This window comes from Stenella coeruleoalba (assembly GCF_951394435.1).
Source record: "Stenella coeruleoalba genome assembly, chromosome: 1".
Lineage (NCBI taxonomy): Eukaryota > Metazoa > Chordata > Mammalia > Artiodactyla > Delphinidae > Stenella > Stenella coeruleoalba.
Window position 1 is genome coordinate 161,798,996 of NC_137169.1, and position 20,370 is coordinate 161,819,365.

The 20,370-nt window shown below is 53.0% G+C and overlaps 1 protein-coding gene across 1 annotated transcript; it reads right to left on the bottom strand.

Moving 5' to 3' along the window:
- Nucleotides 1–835: 835 nt before the first annotated feature.
- SLC26A9 (solute carrier family 26 member 9) lies at nt 836–19,960 on the bottom strand (the record flags this gene model as incomplete). Its single annotated transcript, XM_079902563.1, has 20 exons — nt 19,803–19,960; nt 16,971–17,110; nt 16,754–16,864; nt 15,940–16,115; nt 14,209–14,373; nt 13,578–13,730; nt 13,163–13,245; nt 12,259–12,406; nt 11,867–11,980; nt 11,593–11,670; nt 10,936–11,031; nt 8,635–8,741; nt 7,489–7,558; nt 7,274–7,366; nt 7,022–7,135; nt 6,110–6,379; nt 4,965–5,019; nt 3,633–3,778; nt 2,135–2,206; nt 836–883 (listed from the first exon to the last, which is right to left on the bottom strand). The coding sequence occupies exons 1-20, from the start codon at nt 19,925–19,927 to the stop codon at nt 836–838; spliced, it is 2,364 nt and encodes a 787-aa protein (XP_079758689.1). The 5' UTR covers nt 19,928–19,960.
- Nucleotides 19,961–20,370: the final 410 nt, after the last annotated feature.

Genomic DNA, 20,370 nt, shown 5'->3' on the forward strand with positions numbered 1-20,370 from the left:
AAAGCTTTTGTGCAGAATAACTAGTATCTGTTGCTGGGTTGCCAGAGGATTCTGCCAGCTACCCCCCTGTCCCTTCTGGCTTCCTACCTGGTCTCAAGTAGAAGGAAGCAGCCCTTGAGGGCAGGGGGAGTGATAGTGTTTCAGAAGGCTGATGTGGCTACCTTGGTGGGCTGCCCCTGGGGAGGTAGCTCTGGTAGCCACTCCCCAGGCTAGAGTCTGATGTGCTAAATAGTAGTGGAGGTCTCAGCAGCCTTAAGATGAGGAAGAAGGGGACATAGTCACCAAGACAGAGATACCTGGGTTGTGGGAGCACATGGTCCCAGGGGTACAGAGCTGCCAGAGACAGACTGGGCAGCTGGAGAGGGCAACCACAGAGTCCTAAGCAAGTTCGTCTCTGTGTCCTGTGACAGCTTGACACCATCGGACACCAAGCCATGCTGGCGCCAGGACACTTTCGAAGCTTGCACTCTACGTCAGCACACGGCTTCCTCTCTATTCCTGGCTCAGTCTTAAAGTCCAGCAGTCGGGGGTCCTGTCAGCTGCCACAGGCAGGGCGCGGGTGGGAGCGGTGGAGTGAGAAGGAGGCTTGCTTGTTGCTGGCTGGGGCCCTGAGGGTCAGCAGAAGGATGAAGAGGTGTCTCTCCCTGCCATTGAGATTGACTTGCTCTAGGGATGCCGGGAGGGGAATGAGAGAGGGGGAGGAGGGTGGAGAGGTACTGGAGTCCCGGTGGAGGTGTTCTCCTCTACCCGCCACTCTCCATGATCCCAGGCTCATCCTTCATGGGAGTCCCAGGTACCAGGTGCTCTGCAGGCAGCATGGGAACCGGCTGGGCCCTCACAGGGCGGTCAGGGTCTCTGTGTGAAACATGCTGCCGAACATCTCCTGCAGGGCCACAGGGAGGAAGTGGGAGGGGGAGAGACAGCATCAGACCTGTTGGGTTCAGAGTGGTGGCAATCGCCAGGTGACCCTATGAACCCCCGGCCAGAAAGAGGCATTTTGAGGAAGTGTGTGTGAGTGTGTGCACGTGCGTATGTGAACCGGGGAGAGGCAGGGTCAGCCTAAGAGGTGAACTGGTACAGAGGTGACAAGAGAAGATGCTTGAAATCTAACTTTGAATCACCTCTGGTGTGCTGTGTGACTTTCACAGGTCCTGTCCTCCTTTTTCGTTCCACTTTCTTTATTAGGTAAAATGAGGGTTGAGATCAGACAAGCTCTGAAGTCCTTTCTTGCTCTGATAAGCTATTTTGGTCCTACCCAGGCTTTTGGAATGTGCTGGAGATTCCACAGGGACCCAGAAATCCATCCGCCAAATCTTTGTGGCCCCGGCTCTCTTTCCTAATGCCTCCCGCATGCCCTCAGCACCCCCAGAGACATGTTTAGAGGACCATGGAACTCATACCCAAAAGAATGGGAAGAGGCACAAAGTGAGATGTTACTTCTAATAGACCCAGAGCCAAATTCCTCTAAACCTAGTGATCTGGTTTCTTTTAATTCAGGGCATTGGGGTGGGGCTACTTTTCATGTCAGGACCATAGGGCTTTACGTGAAGTAAGACTTCACACCTGCATAGCTCTTAGCTCTTAAAGCCCATCCACGTGCAGTAATATTTGTATCCCTCATATATCCCTAGAATTCATCTGATCCTACCAGAATGTAAGTTTTCCAAGGGCAGGGGTCTTTGTGTTGTTCAGCTGTGTGCCCACCCTGGGATAGTGTCAGGCAAGTAGTAGGCACTCCATAAATACCAGTTGAATTTACAGAGAACAAGAGCAACCCCCACTGATCTTGTTAGGTAGATGGGACAAGGTATTCCCCATATTCCCCTTATTTCACAATGATAAACACTGGGGCCTGGTGGTGTTATGTGGCTTGCCGAAGGTCAAGTAGCAGGTGTGTTGCAGAGTTAAGTATAGATATTAGTTATCCAGGACTTGGTCCAGTGACTCTCCCTTCCCCCATGATGCATTTCAGTGAGTGAGAAGAATTAAGATCTGCTATTAAAAGAAAGATGAGAAGGATACATTGTTGCCTTCAAGGTGACTGCTCTGGCTTGGAGATGGGAGAGCCCAGCCAACACTTTGGGTTTGAGAAGGTCTCCTTCCTTTTCCTCCTGACCCCCAGCCTTCAGCTTACCTGCTCTAAGTCCCAGCAGCTGGGACTGTCCTCCTCCGAATCATACAAAGAGAGCTCGGGGTCCACTGGAGCCTGGATGGGGGAAACAAGTGCAAAATGAGCTGCAGTAACTGAGTGACGGTCTGGCACAAATGGCAGCCTCTGGGGTGGGTGAGGGGCACCGTGTGCTCTGATGCATAACCTGCCCTCTTGACTTTTCCCTCACCTCCCTCATTTGCCTCTCAAAATACAGCACAGCTGTGGTTTTCCTCCTCACAGCAGACAGGTGTACATCAGGGTGGGCTTCCTTGGTGGGCATTTCAGAGGCAGGGAAGGTTTACCTAGCTTACAAGGATCACTGGCTAGCTGCCTGACCTGCGAATCCATTTCCCTTCTCTGGGAATCTGTTTCCTCATCTGTAAAAGTAGGATAATCAGACTCACTTTGCTGGCTCTCTCCCTCACCATGCTGTTGAAAAGGGGGTGTGTGTGTATCATTTATAGATATGAATATGTTCTGTAATAGTTAAATATACAATACATATAATATACATTTTTAAGAATATATAAACTGTAAATAGTGGACATTGTGCAATAACGGATGATGAGGATTCTTCTGGAATCTCCCTCTCTTTGCTCTGGTGACAGGGTGCATGAGGCTAGAAAGGCCGCTGCTCTCACAGTTTCCCTCTGTGTGGTAGGCAGGCGCCAGGCCCCGTGTTTCCCTGGGCAGGCTTTCAGCGCTTAGAACAGATGGCTTCACCTTCATCAGTCTCTTAAAGCAAACAGCAAATGGTTGCTCTAGGGCCAGAAAAGCCTTTCTTATGACCCACAGAGGGCAGAAGAGGTTTGTTTCATGGACTGGGGCACAGAGTCTTGGGAGGCCAAGGGTAGAAGCTGAGCTGGCAGGGGAGCCTGGGAGGTGGCGTCGGCTGGGGATGCCTGGGCAGGGACCACAGTGGGATGGGCTTTTTCTGCCTCCCAGCTTTCTGGAGTGTTATTTGTAGACAGTGTTATTTGTAGCTCATTTGCATACCACTTACTGAGCTAGTAAATTAAATGTCAAGAAGCTGAGACAAAACTCTGATCCACACTCTTCATCCATCACCAGCCTGAAATCTCCAAGCTCTGCTAAATTAAAACAGGCAGGCTTACTCCCCTCCCTTTCCCAAAGCCTCTTGTAGAAAGAGCGAAGGAATAGCAGGGATGAGCAATGCCAGAATGCCAGGCATAACCCGCTGTGCTTTGGGTGTTTGTGTGATCTGGAAATTGATATTAATAAGGATTTTGTAATATACAAAGCTCTTTCAAGTGACGTAAAAGATACAAGTATCAGTTAATCTTAAAACCAAAACAAAAGAAAAATCCCGTGGTGGATAATGTTACCTTAGAGTACCCATTCCACAGATAAGAAAACTGAGATTCAGAACCGTTAATTGACAGAATTGGTGTTGGAACCCAAACCGTCCCGCTAATTCAGTGACCCATGGCCTAGGATTCCTCAGGTGCAGGGACCTTACCCCTTGGAAGGTACGTGCTGGGGCCACTTCCCTGGCCTTTGCCTGGGCAAACAGGACTGCGTCGTGTATGCTGGGAAAGACGTGGTTGCGCTCTAGACACCCATCTTCGAAGATGCCACCATGGTTAATGTCATTGTACACCTGGGCTGGAAGGAGGGAAAGATCACCTTCAAAAGGTTAACACCACCGTGGACAGGACCTGGGGTTGGGGGAAAATGGTGAGAGGGCCTGAGGGAGATGGAGAGAGAGGCCTGAGGGCTGTGCTCTTGCTATATCCTAGAGCCTTCTCATTGGCTTTGCAGTATCATTTCTGGACAGCAGAGGGCAACATGAGCTTGAAGATGCTGAACCTTCACCCCAGGGCAGAAGGAAGCAGTTTGATTCAGGGAGTTGGTACTTCGTGGTGATTCGAGTGGGAAAGGCTAAAACGTTTGCCCATTCTGTCCCTTGAGGGTTCGTCCTTCCTGCTGTTTATCCAGACCTTTCCTACAATGTCCAGTGTGTGGAAGAGCCCTTATTCCTACCCAATCCTGGACATGATTTCCTGAGGAGTGTCTAGTGAGGGTCGGCGGGAGCTTCTGATTCTAACTCTGGAGCACACACAGAGCAGGTCACTTGCCAGTGCAGACTCTCTTCCTGAACGGAGCCTGCACAGAGCCTGGGCTGTGCTCAGGCCAGCGCCGAAGCTGGCTAGGCCTGCTGGAAGTTGCTGACCCTCCGCGGGAAACGGGGTGTGCCAGTGTGTGCCCCTTCCCTTTCTCCCGTGTGTCTGTGCGCTCTTGCTGTGCGTCCGTGTCCCTGCACTCTGCACACATGCTGGAGGTGAAAGTCCACTGCGATGTGGACACGGTTTGGGGCTGTGTGTGTGGGCCCTGGAGACTGTGTGCGTATAACACTGTGTTATCTGTGTCTTCCCTGGATGGTTATGGTGTATCTATGCTTTGTGCTTATTCATAGACTTTTGGATTTGGAGAAGATTCCCAAATTTATCTAGTCGGCCTCATTTTATGTAGGTGGCAATCGATCCCTAGACAGATGAAGTGACTTGGCCAAAGATACATGGCAAATTAGTGGTGGGCAAATTAGAATCCTACTTGTCATTTCTTAACTCCATGATCCCCCCACTCTCTAATTGAGACCTCTAGGATGTTCTCTAACCCGGCTGTAGTCTCTTCTAACTTGTGCCCGAAACGCTTATGAGCAGCCAGTAGTTTAGGGGAACATTTGGCTGTTCTCATTCCTACCCCACTCACTATTCAACATCCCACCCACCTACTCCCACCTCAGCCCCTTGCCAGCCTTCCAGTCGCCTACACGTCCTCCTTCTCTTACCATGAATGTTCACCAAGAAGACCTTCACACCGATCCTCCCGTAGGTGGAGCTCAGCTAGAGGAGTCGGGAGGGTGTTGGGTAGGGAGACAAAAGGAAAGGAATGTTCTGAGTGGGCCTGAAAACCGATTCACAAAACGCACATCAGAGGGGGAGCCAAACAAATAAGTAGCCCCGAGAGCCCTGGCAGCCAAAGATAAAAATAGCAGCAAAGCACAGCACTTCTCCCTGGAGTGCTGGCTGACTGCTCCTCTGGACAGCGGGGTGGACGTGGGGCTTTGCCAATGAGGCAGCCACTTAAAGTCCCCATGACCCCTTCTTATGGGGCCAGATCTTTTCTTTCAGTTGCTTAGAGTCCTGGACTCCACCTCTTTCCTGACGTCGTGGCTTCAGGCAGAAACTGCAGGGGAGGACCGAGGCCCAGAGAGGCTACTGCTTTGCCCGGCTTCATGCCAGGTCCAGGCTAGGGAAGCAGGTTGAGCCCAGGGCTGGGGATGGAGCCTTCTGTGCACCTGGCTGGTGATGCCATCAGCCTATGTGCTCTCTGTACCCCTCGGTTTCTCTGGGCTGCTTCTCTCTGGGCCAGCCTCTGAGGTTTACCGACTCCTTGTCATCGGAAGTGGCCGCTGAAAAGTTATCGGGTGGATACATTTATTCAAGGTATCCTGTGAGCTGTGTGTTTGGTCTAAGGATGTGAGGCACTGATATAATGTCTTCTTTCCTCTGTTGGCCAGAACCGGCTGACGCTAGAGTGTCTGGGTGAGTGTGGGAAGGAAGGGCAGACCACGAACCAGGGCCAAGCTGAATTCTACTCAGAGGATCCTGGGGTGGGTTCCTGGCAGCCTGAGAGGGAACTTGGGGTGGACTGTGTTACAGAGGGGTGCTAGGACAGGGTGGACCAGCGGCCTGGCTTTGGTATCCCTCCCCAGGCAGGCATTGCCTCGTGCTGTCTGGGCCTGCTCTGCAGAGAGCATTCTGTCCTGGTAGCATCTGGGGAAAAGGGATCTTAGGAGCTGTTAGGTTCCTTGGTGAGCTGTTTCGCTCAGTTGGTTCAAATGAGGGCTCCAAGGAAAGGGAGTGTAGTGGGGCAGGGGTGACGGTTAGGGTTGGGGGGTGGGCTGGCACTCCCTCCACCCGAGGGCCTCACCTTGGCCAGGGCTTTGATGCCCATCAAATCCACAAAGCTGACCCCACTCATGTCGAAGATGAGGGTGTGGAAGGTGACAAAGGGTGGGACGCTGGCCAGGATGTCACTGGGCTCAGCAGAGGCCGGGGGCTCACAACTGGCAGCTGTGGAGCTGTCAGGGCTGAAGGTGATGTAGGACACGCTGGCGCCATTAGCAGGCGTCTGGTTGTTGTTGGGGTCCGTTGGGGAGCCATTCTCGAAGTCCTGCTGAAGCTCCTGCAGGGAGACAGTCTGGAGGGCGGGAGTAGGAGGGCAGAGTCAGGGGCCATCACACTCAGTCAGACTTTGCTGTGGCTGAAGCTGGGGCAAGGGGCGTGCGGGTGGAGGAAACTGAACCTGGTGGTGGTGAATATAAGCCCCCAAAAGCCCATAGGACCGGCATCTCCCATAGCCCCTTCCTTAGGTGGGGTCTGCACGTTTGGTCTCCCACAACCCTTCCAAGAGAGGCACCGAAGCCTCAGCCCACTCTGCTCTGAGAGAAAGGCCCTCTGGAAACAATTGAGCTCCTTTTTCGCATTTATCCATGTCTGCCTTCTCTGCAGAACTCCCACACCTACATCCACCTTGCTAGATCTAGGTTGGCTGGGTACCCCAGGAAATTCACTGCTGCTCCCCATATGGGATTGCTCATAAGTCCACGGGCATATCCTATCTTAGCCAGAAAATGAGGATGGGCTGTGGGAGTTCAGTGGTTACCCTAAGAGCTGACAGCTCCTCATCGAAGGAGAAGATATCCACCAGGCAATACCCACTGGGCAGCGGCCACAGAGACTTGATATCTTTGACTTCAAAGATACTGGGAGGTGGGGTACCAGGTAACAAGATCAGAGACGGCAGGGGAGAGGGCATGGGCTGTTTCTAGCCTCAGTTCACCTTGTTTTTCATAAATAGGGATTTCCTCTGTTGTATGGGCAGCCTTCTCCCCTTCTCCTGCCTCTTGAGGTATTTTTGCTTGGCCAGCAATACTTTCTGGGGGTCCACACCTGTCTGTAGGGAGAGAGCAGAGAGCAGTCTTAACCTCCACCCTCTTTGGAAGTGGCCTGCTGTCAGCTCCCAGCTCCTTTTCTTGCATCTTCCAGGCACGCTCTGTCCAGCCCCTCTGGTCACCAGAGGACTGAGCCTTACCTTGGCAGTGACCTTTTGCCTGAAGATTTCCGAGTTGGCAAAGTAGAGAGGGGAGCAGTAAGTGATGATCTTTATCCCTTGGATTTCCTGGGCCTGTGGCAGGAAGACTCGGTTCAGTTAGCAGCAATATCTTTATTGGCTTTTTTTTTTTAAAACCTTTTTATTTGGGGTGGGGGTAGGGCAAAAGAGGGAGGTCACAATCTTGGATTACCCACCCTATTATAGGTCTTGGGATTCACATAAATGTCAGTGTCCACGACTTGGGCCAAAGTATAGCCATTTCGACTGGATGAAGAAGGAAAAGAAAAACATAAGAGAATGCTATTAGCGGATGGGCCTGGAGGGACACTGGGGCTGGGGGCTGGGCAGAGGCAGGCCAGGAGAGGGTCCCTTCCTCACCCTGGGGTTTTTGTGTTTGTCTTTCTGCACTGGAGACATATGCCTGATGGCCTGTGTCTGGGCTATAATTAGAGGGTTGACAGGTAGCTCCTTGACGTAGCTCCCAGTCTGGGGCTCAGGGGGGAGAAAGGGTGGGGAGTAAACAAGGTGACATTCTTACGGGGCCCTAAAGTCACCACTTCCTGGTTCTGAGTTCTCAGGAAGAGAAGACAGGGTTTCCCGGATATTCAGCATCCTTCCTGCCCTGACCTGGACCCCCTGGTCTGTTTCACTTAATTTTTAAAAAAAAATCAATTAATTAATTAATTAATTTATGGCTGCGTGGGGTCTTTGTTGCTGCGGGCAGGCTTTCTTTTTATTTGCGGCCAGTGGGGGCTACTCTTCGTTGCGGTGCGTGGGCCTCTCATTAAGGTGGCTTCTCTTGTTGCGGAGCATGGGCTCTAGGTGCGCGGGCTTCAGTAGTTGCGGCTCGAGAGCTCTAGAGCGCAGCTGTGGGATCTTCCTGGACCAGGGCTCAAACCCGTGTCCTCTGCATTGGCAGGCAGATTCTTAACCACTGCGCCACCAGAGAAGCCCACTTAATGTTTTTATAGCAAGGACGTAGCTGTCCTCTGACTTGCTGTTCCCTTGAGGTGGGGTTCCATTTGGTCTGGGGTCTAGTAGCACCCTTGAAAGGACACTGAGTCTCATCCACTTGCTTGACTCCCACTTTCTCTGGTCCCCCAGCCCTCCAAGACTGTGATGGCTTCCCCTGGGTTTTCAGGATGTGGGAAGTCATGTAGCCCAGCCTGTGCCGAAAGTCCTGGCTGGGCCAGGCTCTCCTTGGGCCTGGCAGCCCCTCCAGTGCCAGGTCCAGAAGGTGACAGTATGCAGTGGGCTGGGCCAGGCCTCACGTGGGAGCCCTTGGCAGACTGGCCCAGGGGCCCCACTGCTGTGCCTTGGGGTGAGGGGCTGTTACTTACAATTGGGTCTGGAAGATCACAACCAGGGTGGAGAAGCCGACACCCACTGCCACACCATACGGCAGGCTCAGGAAGAAGGCAGAGAGGAAGCTCACCACCCAGACGCACTGTGAAGAGAGAGACGTCAAAGCAGGCCTGGGGAGAAAACTGCCCCTTTGGGGAAGTCTTCCTGGACCAGCCTAGGTCATTCTCTGCTAGCACAACTTCAGACCCACCCTTCCCTTTTCATGCCATTTTTGCACTGTTTTATGTAACTGAGCTTCGGTTACACTTGCCCATTTCCCTTAGATTGAGTGTGGCTCCCTGATCTTGTCTGGTTGTCAATAGACAACCCCAGCATACACAGGGAGTCAGGATGGCTCAGTGAGAAGAGTATGAGTCTTGGGTCAGATATGCCTGGGTTCCAAATTTCATTCTCCTACTTACTAGCTGTGTGATCCTTAGTTGCCTAATTCACAAAGGGGGAATAATAATACCAGCTTCATGAAAGAGTTAAGGAAGATAAGGTCCTGGCCTTAGTGATGGGTGCCCAGTGAGTGCTCAGTAAACCTGAGTTCCATTCCTCCATCTGATAGTAAGCTGTGTGCCGGACACGTGCTCAGCTACATTTCCTGATCTGATAGCCTGGGGCCTGGTTGTGTGCATTTGGGGACAGGATTGGATGCAGGTTTTTTTTTTGCAGTACGCGGGCCTCTCACTGTTGCGGCCTCTCCCGTTGCAGAGCACAGCCTCCGGACGCGCAGGCTCAGCGGCCATGGCTCATGGGCCCAGCCGCTCTGCGGCATGTGGGATCTTCCCGGACCGGGGCACGAACCCATGTCCCCTGCATCGGCAGGCGGACTCTCAACCACTGCGCCACCAGGGAAGCCCTGGATGCAGTTTTGACAGTTGCCTCCTGTGGTGTTTTAGAGTCCCCCATGTTCCTCTGAAAGAAATAAATCTGCCCACACTCTTGTACAGAATTGTGAAGATCAGATGGGAACCCAAAGCACTATGTAAATATCAGGAACTATTGTCACAGTGGGGGGGATTGTTGGGATGTGATAAAAGCAGATCTTTCGGGGTGGGAACTGGGACGTCATTTTTCTCCCTATCCTCATCCCTCACTCCCTGGGGGACCCCAGATGGACCACTCATTTCTCTGGCTTTAAGGATTTCCTTCTCATACTGTGCAAGTGTACCTTCTCCCCTAGGAGACAGTCCAGTCCAGAGGTTTGGAGTCTAAGATTTGGGGTTCCAGTCCTGACTCTAGCACTTACTACTTCTGTGGCCTTTGATGTGTTACTAAACCTCTCTGAGGCTTTGTTTCAGCATCTTGAAAGGAGGTTAGTAAATCCTTTCTCACAGCTTATGGTGGGGCTCAAGTGGGGATGAGGCAGTGTCGTCAGTATATGGTAGCCTCATTTCAACTGCCCAGTGGAAGATGCGTTGGGAATGTGACTAATCAAAACAATAATTCATGTTTGCTGAGTGTTTTATGGTTACATGGGGCTTTCCCATTATGATCTCATTTAATCCTCAGAGCCAGTGTGTGACGCAGCCATGACCATCACCCGCATTACAGATGAGGAAACAGAACTCCAGAGAAGTCTGGTAATCTGCTTAAGATCCTGGTCTGCTGGCTTTATGTTCTAGGTTTTTTTGTTTTTTAAAATGATTTCATTTAGCTTTCTTTGGAACTATAAATCATAAAAATAATAATAGCTAAATTTTATTGAACACAAGATACAATTCGACAATGTGCTCCTTACTTGTATTATCTCATTTCATAAGCATCCTGAGGTGGGGGCTAGAGAGTATAAGATACCCATTTCACAGATGAGAAAGCCAGGACTCGGAGAGGTTAAGGGACTTGCCATTGGTCATAAAGCCAGTGAAGAGCTGAGTTAGGATTTGAACATAAGATGTCTCACTCCAAAACCTGAGCTGTCTGGGGCTTCCCTGGTGGCACAGTGGTTGGGAGTTCGCCTGCCGATGCAGGGGACACGGATTCGTGCCCCGGTCCGGGGGGATCCCACATGCCGTGGAGCGGCTGTGCCCGTGAGCCATGGCCATTGGGCCTGTGCGTCCGGAGCCTGTGCTCCACAACGGGAGAGGCCACAACAGTGAGAGGCCCGCATACCACAAAAAAAACAAACAAAACAAACAAACAAACAAAAAAAACCTGAGCTGTCAGCACTCGGTTATGCTAATCAGCGAGCAGCTGACCAGAGGGATCACTGACAGAAGAAATGACAGGGCTATGGGGTTGGAGGAGGCGGTAAGGGCACAACGCGTACCCAGAGGCCGCCCAATACCTACACAGTCCAGCTTGCTCTTCCTCCACAGGTAGTAGGGGTCGGCGAGTTGCTTGAGGGAGTTCTTGAGGTTGACAGCAATCAGGGCTCCTAGCACAGCCTGGGGAAGCAGAACATTGTTCCTTGTCACCTGGGGTGTCCCCTTTTTCCTGCCTTTCCTGCAAACACCTGACCCTGAAACCTGGCAGGACAGAGTTGCAGCTCTAGAACATCTCTGCTGGCAGAGACCCCAAAGCTCTGCATTCAATCTTAGGCTTGGAGTGCAGGTGCTAGAGTCATAGGGCCCCTGGCCCCATCTTTGCCCGTCCTCTTTTCCCTCATCCCCACACGGCCCGTGCCTAGAGCCCTCCTAGCCAGGCGCCCACACTGACTTGTAAACACTGCCTTGGGTGTGGACTCTGAGGTCAGAAGGCTGGAGTTTGTGACCAGCCCTGCACTTGTGAGCCTTGTCACCACAAGCAGATCACCTAGACCCTGTCAGCCTCAGTTTCCCTCACCTGTACAATGGGGAGAGTAAAACCTGCGTTACTACTTCTCAGGTTGTGACTAGGACAACGTGTGACAATGATGGCACTTGGTAATCTGTAAAGCACCACACAGCCCTCAGGGCCTGCTCTTACTGGAGTCTCTCACTGCCTCTGCTCTCGTGCTGTGCTCTTACCTTGGGGAGAGGGTAGAGATAGGACCCCAGGGCCAGCATCGTGATCATCACCACCAGGGAGACGCACAGGCTTGACATCTATTCAGAGAAAGAGTTTGGAAACAGGGCATAGGTGTGAAATTCTCGCTCTTGTTTTGTTTCCAATAGATGCCTTTGGTGGACTGGAGGCTAAGGAGGGGAGAGGAAGGTTGGAGAAGCAGGTGGCCTGGCTTCTCCGGGGCAATTGTTCTGCTACTCCCCCACCCCTCCCACACTCTCCTGGTGCAGCGCTCACCTGGGATTTTCCTCCAGCTCCATCCACAGCCAGAGTGACAGAGAGAGCACAGCAAATGACATGGATTTTAAAGAAGGAGCCGAAGAAGTTGCTGCAGCCCAGGGCGATCATCTCCTGTGGGCACAGGATTGGAAGCTGGGGCTGGGGTGCAGGGTACAGACCAAACACAGTTGGCCTTGCAAGCTGGATCTTGAACTTCAGAGTGACCCTACTGCTTTAAAGCCACGTTCTCCCAATCAAGTAGAAGGCAGCCTCTTGGTGTTAGAGTCCCCCTCTCCGCACTAGCAGGCAGCCTTCCTCACCTAAGCCCAGAGCCCCAGAACATCTCTTGCCAGGCCTCTGTGGGCCCTGGCCCGTCCTGCTCAGCCCTGCTGGGGGGTGGCCGGACCTACCTGGTTAGAATCCACGTCATAGCCGTGCTTGCTGGCCAGAGTCCGGCCCACAGCCAAGTTGATGACATAGCCCACGATGGCCAGGGAGAAGGCTGTGCCAATCATGTCCTTCCACTGTGAAACCACAGGCAACACGGGAGTGGGGAACCTGCCAAGGAGCCAGAAAGGAGGCAGGGCCCAAGGGTGTGAGGAGAGGGAGGGCACCGCGACCTTCACCAACCCACAGGGACCGGCTGGGCCCCACTCTGTGCCAGGGCCTTTACATGAATTAGCCCTTCCGGTTTGAATCCTCAGTACCACACTGCAGGGCCGCTACCGTCACTCCCCTTGACAAAGCAAAACTCCGAGGCTTAGAGAACATAACCTGCCTGAGGTCACAGAGCTAGTAAGCGGTAGGGCCTTACTTGTTCACATCCAGATTCTGGACTCCTTACGCGCACTCGTCCGCATATCCGCAGCCCCCAGTGCTGTGGGCCTTTTCTCCATGGCCTGCTCCAACTCTGCAGCATAAGCACCTCCCCTCCCCTCCCAGGGCCCAGTGTGGTGCCTGGCACAGAGTAGACGCTCAGTGAATTTTGTTAGTTCTAACGGCTTCCTTTCCACGTGGGTAAAAGAGCCAATGTATTAGAGCAAGGCAAAGAACCAGAGAGGGGCTGACCAGAGCAGCTTTGCTTTAACAGCCTCCATCAACTGAGACTTTCGCGGGGAGTGTTTCATGACTCACCGTCAGGAAACAGCCAGCATTGTGCGGCTCTTCTCCATAGTAAGTAATAGTAATAATTCATAGCTGGTCAGTGTCACAGAGTTTATAATGTACTTTCATAGAGTTCATTTCATCTCTGACTCTGAACCTGGGGGCGGTGCAGTGGGGGTGGGGTCAGGCTTCCCAGCCACCTGGACTCACCCTCGTTGGATCTCTCCCACGATCTGCATGTGATACTTTTTGGGCATCTTGCAGCCCCCAGAGATAGCTGTTGCCACCACTACCTGCAAACCCCAAAGTGGAGAATTGGGATTGGCTCTAAGTTGGGGCCAGGGCAGGGGTCCCTCTCAAGCCTTCCCTTTTCTTTGGGGACCCCAGATCCCACTCCCCTGCCTCCTTGAAGGGGGCAACCTGAGGATCAGGGAGAGTGGGAGCCATACACAGGGGGAAGGAGTAGATTCACCCCTGACTCCTGTCCTACTGGCTCACAGTGGGCGAGTGGGCCGGGGGCCGGGTGGGTAGAGGGGCTCCCCTGGCTCTGACTGGAGCCGGATTCCTTTTCTCACAGCCTCTCTTGCCTGGGCCCCAGCCCTCCACCCCTGGGCAAGGTCCTTACCACGATCATTTCTGTAGGGATGGGGAAGCGGATCTTGTGCATGAAGCGGGCGTTGAGCTCCTTCACCAGCACCAGGATCACGCTGCTGATGAGGGCGAAGAGGAGCGAGGCGATGTTGGTGTGGGGGAGGTTTTTGCAAATGTCAATGAAGGTCTGTGGGAGACAGCATCATGCTCATGGGCTCCCACCCAGCACCTGAGCCAATGAAGGGATGTCATCAGCTCTCACCAAAAGCAGAATCCAGATCCTTCTCAGGATTCCACTTTCCACCACCCTCTCCCACAGGGCATGTCTGGAGCTCATACTGGGATGGGAATGCAGATTCCCTTCCTCTTTCTCTAGAAAGAGTTCAAGCTAAAGGAGGAGGGATGGAGATTAGACATAAGGAAGGACTTCCCAGGCAGGGAGGGGTTGAGGCACTGGAACGGGGAGCTGATGGAGAGTGTACCTCTGCTTTTCTGCAGGGTTTAACCACAGAGAACCTCAGCAAGCCCTCAAGGTCATGTGTTTGACACTCCCTCCCAAAGCGGGAACTTCTTGGAATCCTCTCTGAACTTCTTAAGACAGTGAACTCGGCTCATGTGTCTGCTCAAGCCCCTCTCTATTCACAGGGGTGCGTTCCTAGACTCACAAAGACGATGGACCCTGGGCCTGTGTAGGAGGGGATGGTCAGTCCGAAGATGTACTTGAGCACGGAGATCAGGATCTGCAGGCCAGCGGCTGTCATGAAGCCCCGGATGAAGGACTCAGAGAGGTAGATGGCCACAAAACCGAACTGCACAAAGCCCAGGCCCATCTGAGAGGAGAGGGGTGGTGGGGAGAGACCAAGATGGGTCAGCAACTCCCATACCTGCCTGGCTCAAACCCAGGGCTGGAGTTCCGTGCAGTCCTGGGATAGCAGCAGCTCTAGGGAAATGAGTCCATCATGACCTTGTCTCGCCCTCTCCTGCCAGCAGACCTTTAGCCTCTGACACTTCACCTCGTTGGCCCCAGTTTCCTCGTCTGTAAAATGAACCTGGTACTCACCAGTGTTTCCTCTCTCAGTAATTGACACCCCTGCCCACCCAGCTGGCCAACCACAAACTTGGGAGCCATCATCCCTCACCCCCCATCTCCAATCTATCACCAAGCCCTGTTCATTTTGTTCCTGCCAAAATGTTCCGCAAGTCTACCCCCTCATCTCCTTGGCTGCCACCCTGGTCTAGGCCCTTGTCACTCTTGCCTGGACCTCTGCATAATCTCCCAACAGATCCCCTGCCTTGACTCTCATCTACCTCCCATCCGTCATCTTCTCCATAGTCTGAGTGGTCCAAACCGACCGCCAATCAGACCCAAAGCCACTGCTTAGGGGACGGACTTCAGACTTCATTGTCTGGCCCCTGCCTACCTTTCTAGCTTCTTCTCTGGTCCATTCCCCAAAGGCCCCCTCCCTCTGGCCATACCAAACTCCTTGTCTTGCCATTCCCTGATCAGTTCACACTCTCTTAGGCCTCAATGCCTTGGGGGTGTTATTCCCCCTGCCTGGACTGTCCCTTCCATGCCTCGTTCATTTGGTTACTGGTCAACTTCTACTCATCCTTTTAGACTGAGCTCAGATGTCACCTCCTCTCTTCGAGGAGAGGCCTTCCCTGACTTTCTCTTTGGCATTCCTGAAGCTATTGGTACATAGCCCCGTTATGTTGCTGACCTCACTGCCTATACAACTATCTGTTGATATGGCTACTTCCTCTGCTGGGCTGTGAGCTCCTTGAGAACTGGGCCTCTTTCTTACGTATCTTTGATCCCCAGAGCCTAGCCCAGTTCCTGGCACAGTGAAACAACCAAAAAACATTAACTGAATGAAGCAATGAATGAAACCTCCAAGGTTGCTTCCTGCTCTTACATTCTGTGCTGCTGCGTTTGCCTTCATAAAACCTAGCAGAGTCCTTTGCATGTGGTGGAAATGTAATTTATGTCTTGCAGGTGATGCTGTGGCTTGGAGCAGAAGAAGCTCCAAGGAGGAGGATAAGTGATGTTAGAGAAACTGGAAGACTGTGCTGGCAGAGAGCTGGGCACTGGAAAGGGTAGTGGAGAGAGGCCAGAAGTCCTTTAGACAGTCATTAGCTCAGGACAGTTTTATTAGGTGTAGATGCTGGTCTTATGCAGGGAAGGAGACAGGGAAGACAGGGAAGAGACAGGGAGACAGGGAAGGAGAGATGCTCTGAATTTTCAAGGTCATTTGTAGCCTCGAAGTGGGGAAGAGGGAGGACGTAGAGCCCTAAGTCAGCTTTAATGTCAAAACTGGGACTCTGAGGCAGGGGCAGGGTGGGCTGGTGCCTTCCTGAGGTGGGGCCCCGGCAGAGATGGAGGCCGCCCCCCTCACCTGGATGACGGCAGTCAGGCAGGCTAGCGTTGCCGACACGTGCAGCCTCTCGGCCTCCATGGCCACTGTGTCCACATGGCTCTCATTGGTGGCATTGTTGAAGACCCGGAATTTCGACTCTGGGGCCAGCTGCAGACAGATGTTACCCACCAGGATGCTGATAACGGCAAATGTACCTGTGGTGCCCCACCCAGCCAGCAAAAGTCAGAGGTTTGGACCACACCCGTGGAAACCAGAAAGGGGCCCAGGAACGCTTCCCGACCCCCATGCCTCCAAGGCTCCTCTCCAGCATAACAGTAACCGTTCACATCTAACCATGATCTACAACTCTTCAATGTGCTTTCACCCCAACTGTTAATGTTATTTTATTGGACACATGAGGAAATGGGCTTGGAAGTATAAGCAGAGCCTGCGCCAGAAACAGGCCTTGTGGTCAGGCCCTTTTTCTCCATCTCACTTAGCACCAGAGAACTCCATGTGTCCCTGAAGTGGTCCGCTGGGACCAGTCTGGGAGTTAGATGGTAATTTCCCACATCTGTTCAGCACTTCATGGCATATCTTATTCCACCAAGTCTTCCCCACCTTCCAGGGAGGGAGACCCAACAGGTCATGCTAACTGAGTTCACGGAAGCTAAGTGGCTTCTCCAAGGTCACAGAAGACCTGGGACTGACACGCACAGTGATGGTCCCTCCAGGACAAAGCAGCACTAGCTAGAGGAGAATGCAGATGGGAAATCACCCCAGCCCCCTTCGCCACCCACCACCCATCCTTGTGGTCCAGGTCAGCTGCCTGCTGAGAGGGGAGAGGCCTTACCTGGCACCATCTGGTGGATACCCCCCAGGAAGAAGTAGGTCAGGAGGGGGAAGAAGGAGGAGTAGAGGCCGTTGACAGCAGGAAGGTTGGCCAGCAGAGCAAATGCCATGCCTGCAGAAGACCGAGACAGTGAACATCCAGGGGCATGGTTGGGTTATGGAGGTCACAGAGAGTGGGGTGGGGAGAGAAATAGGCTTGCCTGAGGGGATCCCCTTACCTTGTGGGACCTGGATGGATCCACCGCTGATGCCACCCAGAAGGTCAGGGACGATGTAATCTTTGATCTTGTACTTGGGGAGCCAAGAGAGCACGGGGAACAGCCCGAACACTGCGGTTTTGATCTTGGCCGAGGAACATCTGGAGGGGAAGAGGGCAGGTTTCCGGTCAGCACTGCACAGCTTGGATGCTCTGAGTCGGGAATAGATTATAATATCCTGTTCTTGGTCATTCACCCATTCGTTCACTCATTCACGCAAAATTCAGTGAGCACCCACACTGTGTGGCAGGACTTCCTCTTGAGAGCCGTCACCATGCCCTAGGCGCTAGCTGGAGGTCTGATTGCTGACTGCTCACCTGGGAAGTCTATGAGACTCGGCCTAAAGGCATGGATTTTGCGGTGGCTGAGCCTGCCGAGGTGTCAAGTCCAGCCTCCACCTCAGATGGCCTTGCTCTGGTCTGACTGAACACAGGCCCGGGCACCCTCTTCCGGGCTCCTGCAGCATTGTGTGTACCTTGTGCTGTAATTTCTTGCTTTTCATCTATCTCTCCCACTACACAGTAAACCCAACATGGAGAGAAGTCTGGCTCTCTTGCTCAGCTTTGAATACTTCGTGCATTACACTGGGGTGCTTAGTAAATATCTGTTGAAGAAATGAATGAATGAATAAGTGAAAGAATGGGCCTGAATTGAAACTCAGTCTGAGTGGGGGCTGCTGCCATATTTCTTAGAACTTCCCCCCAAAGGAAGGCTCCACTGTCCCTGCAGGGTGCACCTCTGCTGACCTACTATCCTTTGTGTGTGATGACTCGAGTGCTGGAGTTCTTTCCCCTGTTCATTCATCAGGAGAGGGAAGAATGGGGAAACTGTTGGTTAACGCAGGGTGGGGAGAGTTGATCTCTCCCCTGTTTGCTGAGCACCTTGAGGTCCTTTCATTAGAAACTCAGGAGTGGTAAAAACAAGGGCCTTCAATCTCAAGGGTGACAGCTGGTGGATTGATGACTAGAAGGGGGGCGGGCAGGCATTTGCTTTTCTTCTCCCAGCTGAGGGAACTCAAATACTCAGGACCCATCGGGTGACTCACTGGCCTTCTCTGATTAGGCCTCCTTTCCTGCCCAGCACCAATTCCTGCTCTTTGCTCTTGCTCAACAATAGTTTCCCTGACACTGGGTCCCCTGGATGTCACCCAAAACTGAAATCAACACAGGCAATGCTTTGTACCCTGTAAAGTCTGGGTAGATTTTCTGTCCCAACCAGTGCTTCACGGAACCGCATCACCATCACCATCTGACTCCCCGGTCTCCTCTGTGGTGGGTAGTGCCTCTCCCATCCCTGAGATGCTGGATGGGGAGTTGGACTGGTAGTAGATAGCTTAAAGTATCTCTAAAGGCTTGTCCTAAGAGAGAATCAGGCCTGCAGGAACTCTCTCATGTTTGTTTGTGGCAGGGAAAACCGGACTCGTGAATGGAGAGCTGGCTGGGGAAGAAAAACAACCCACTCGAGGGCTTGTACATGCCCAGCCTTACTTGCAAGCCTGCCATATATTGAGCAAAGCAATCTGAAGCCTGAGAGAAGAACTGGGAACAGATGCCAAACACCCATACAGAGATTCCAGAAGCCAGGCGGGAAGTGGACGGAGAGAGGTTGGTTTTCTAGACATTCATTCATTCATTCATTAAACAAATATTTACTGGAGCACCTTCTGTGTGCCAGGCACTGTTCAAGGCTCTCCTGCCAGCCACATGGGAATTGTTAGCTCCCTGCATCGCCTTATGTTATCCATCATCCTAATCTTTTAGGACAACAGCAGGTACCCTCATCCCTCCAGTACAGCAACAACCCAAACTTAAACTCTTTGGGCACAAAGACTTGCAGAGCCCGCCTGCCTGAGGGACACAGCTGTGGCACCCAAGGTCTTGACTGTAACCGGGCAGAGGTGGAGCCTCCCAGGAGAGGTAGGGTTGGGCTGGGGCTTTTCGTGAAGACTCAGCTGGGTGATTCCCCCAGTCTGAACCAGTTCCACCTGCATCTCTACTTCAGCCATTGCCAGTGACCTCAATTCAGGTAACTGAATCAGCTATTTCCCCAGGGAAGTGAGGAAGAGCAAACCAGACCCCGGTGAAGCCTGAGGGAGGTCTACCAGACGTCTGGGAAGGGGGAAGATAAAGCTCGTAGCCTCAGGCTCCTGGAGTGTGGGTATAGATCCCCTTGTGGAGCCCCCTCCTCATAGGCATGGTCTCACTACCCGCCAGCACAGTGCCAGGGATCTGAGAGAGGAAAGAGCCCAGGGGCTGGTGAGATCACATCCTGGTAGGTACCCTTTAGGAGAGCCCAGGAATTTAGGGGCTGTCTTTGGGCATTGTCTGGACCAGGAGAAGGAAGGAGCACCCAGGAGGGAAAGAGGACAAAGTGCACGGGGGTGGGGGAGGCTTCAGATTTTTCTTGATAAGGAAAGGACAGGAGAAGGGACAGAAGCAGCAAAGGCTCTGCAGCTCCCCACCCGCATATGGTAGCGTGCCCTTCTCCAGCTCCCTTAAGATCCCAGGAGAGACTTGAGTGGACTGAGAATATGGCGAGACCTCACGCAGGGGGTTGGGGATGGTTTACAGCCCTTCTGAGCCTGTGGATGGTCCTTGCTTCCACTCCCCATCCTCCTTGGGGGTCTCAGTAGAGCTGAGGCATAGGATCTCACATTCAGGGTTCAGAATCTCACCTCCCCGAGGCTTCCCCACGTCCTGTCTTAGGGACACTGGTACCGGAGTCATGGCCTGGTACAGGAAGATTTTGGTGGGAAGTAGAAGAGAGAGGAGTCTGGGCTCTGGGCCACATTACCTGAAGGCATTGCGAAGTTTTTCTCCCAGTGGGTACGTCCGATCCTTCTTCTCAAACTCATCATCGAAGAGGGTGAGAGAGTAGGCAGCTCTGTCTACCACGTAGCGGGGCCTGGGCTGGCTCATGTCTGGGGCATTTACAAGCTTTGGGAGAAGCAGAGTAGGGAAGAACGAGGGGCATCCCTTCCCAGCGCCTGCCTGGGCCTTCTCTCTCTAATCCTAGCTCAGCAGACTTTTATTGTCTTCCCCGCCCCCAGCCAGCAAGGTGCCTCCCTTCCCTCTTTCAAGTCTTTCCACCAGACTCACTTCTTTTGGTGGCCTTGCCTCCCAGGCACGGATGATGCATACACTCACCCTGGCTGTTTTGCTTGGCGCCCAGCACGTGGCTGGCACTCCACACCTGTTACATCACCGTCACCCCCGCTGAACACCAGGCAAAAAGGAGGTGGGAGTGCAAGGGCAGGAGTCACAGCTGGGATTCAGCAGGTTGATCCTCTGCCCCCTCCCCCTTACCACCCTCCCCACATCGTCCCCTGGTGTCCCCACAAGCCCCTCTGCCTCCCTAGACC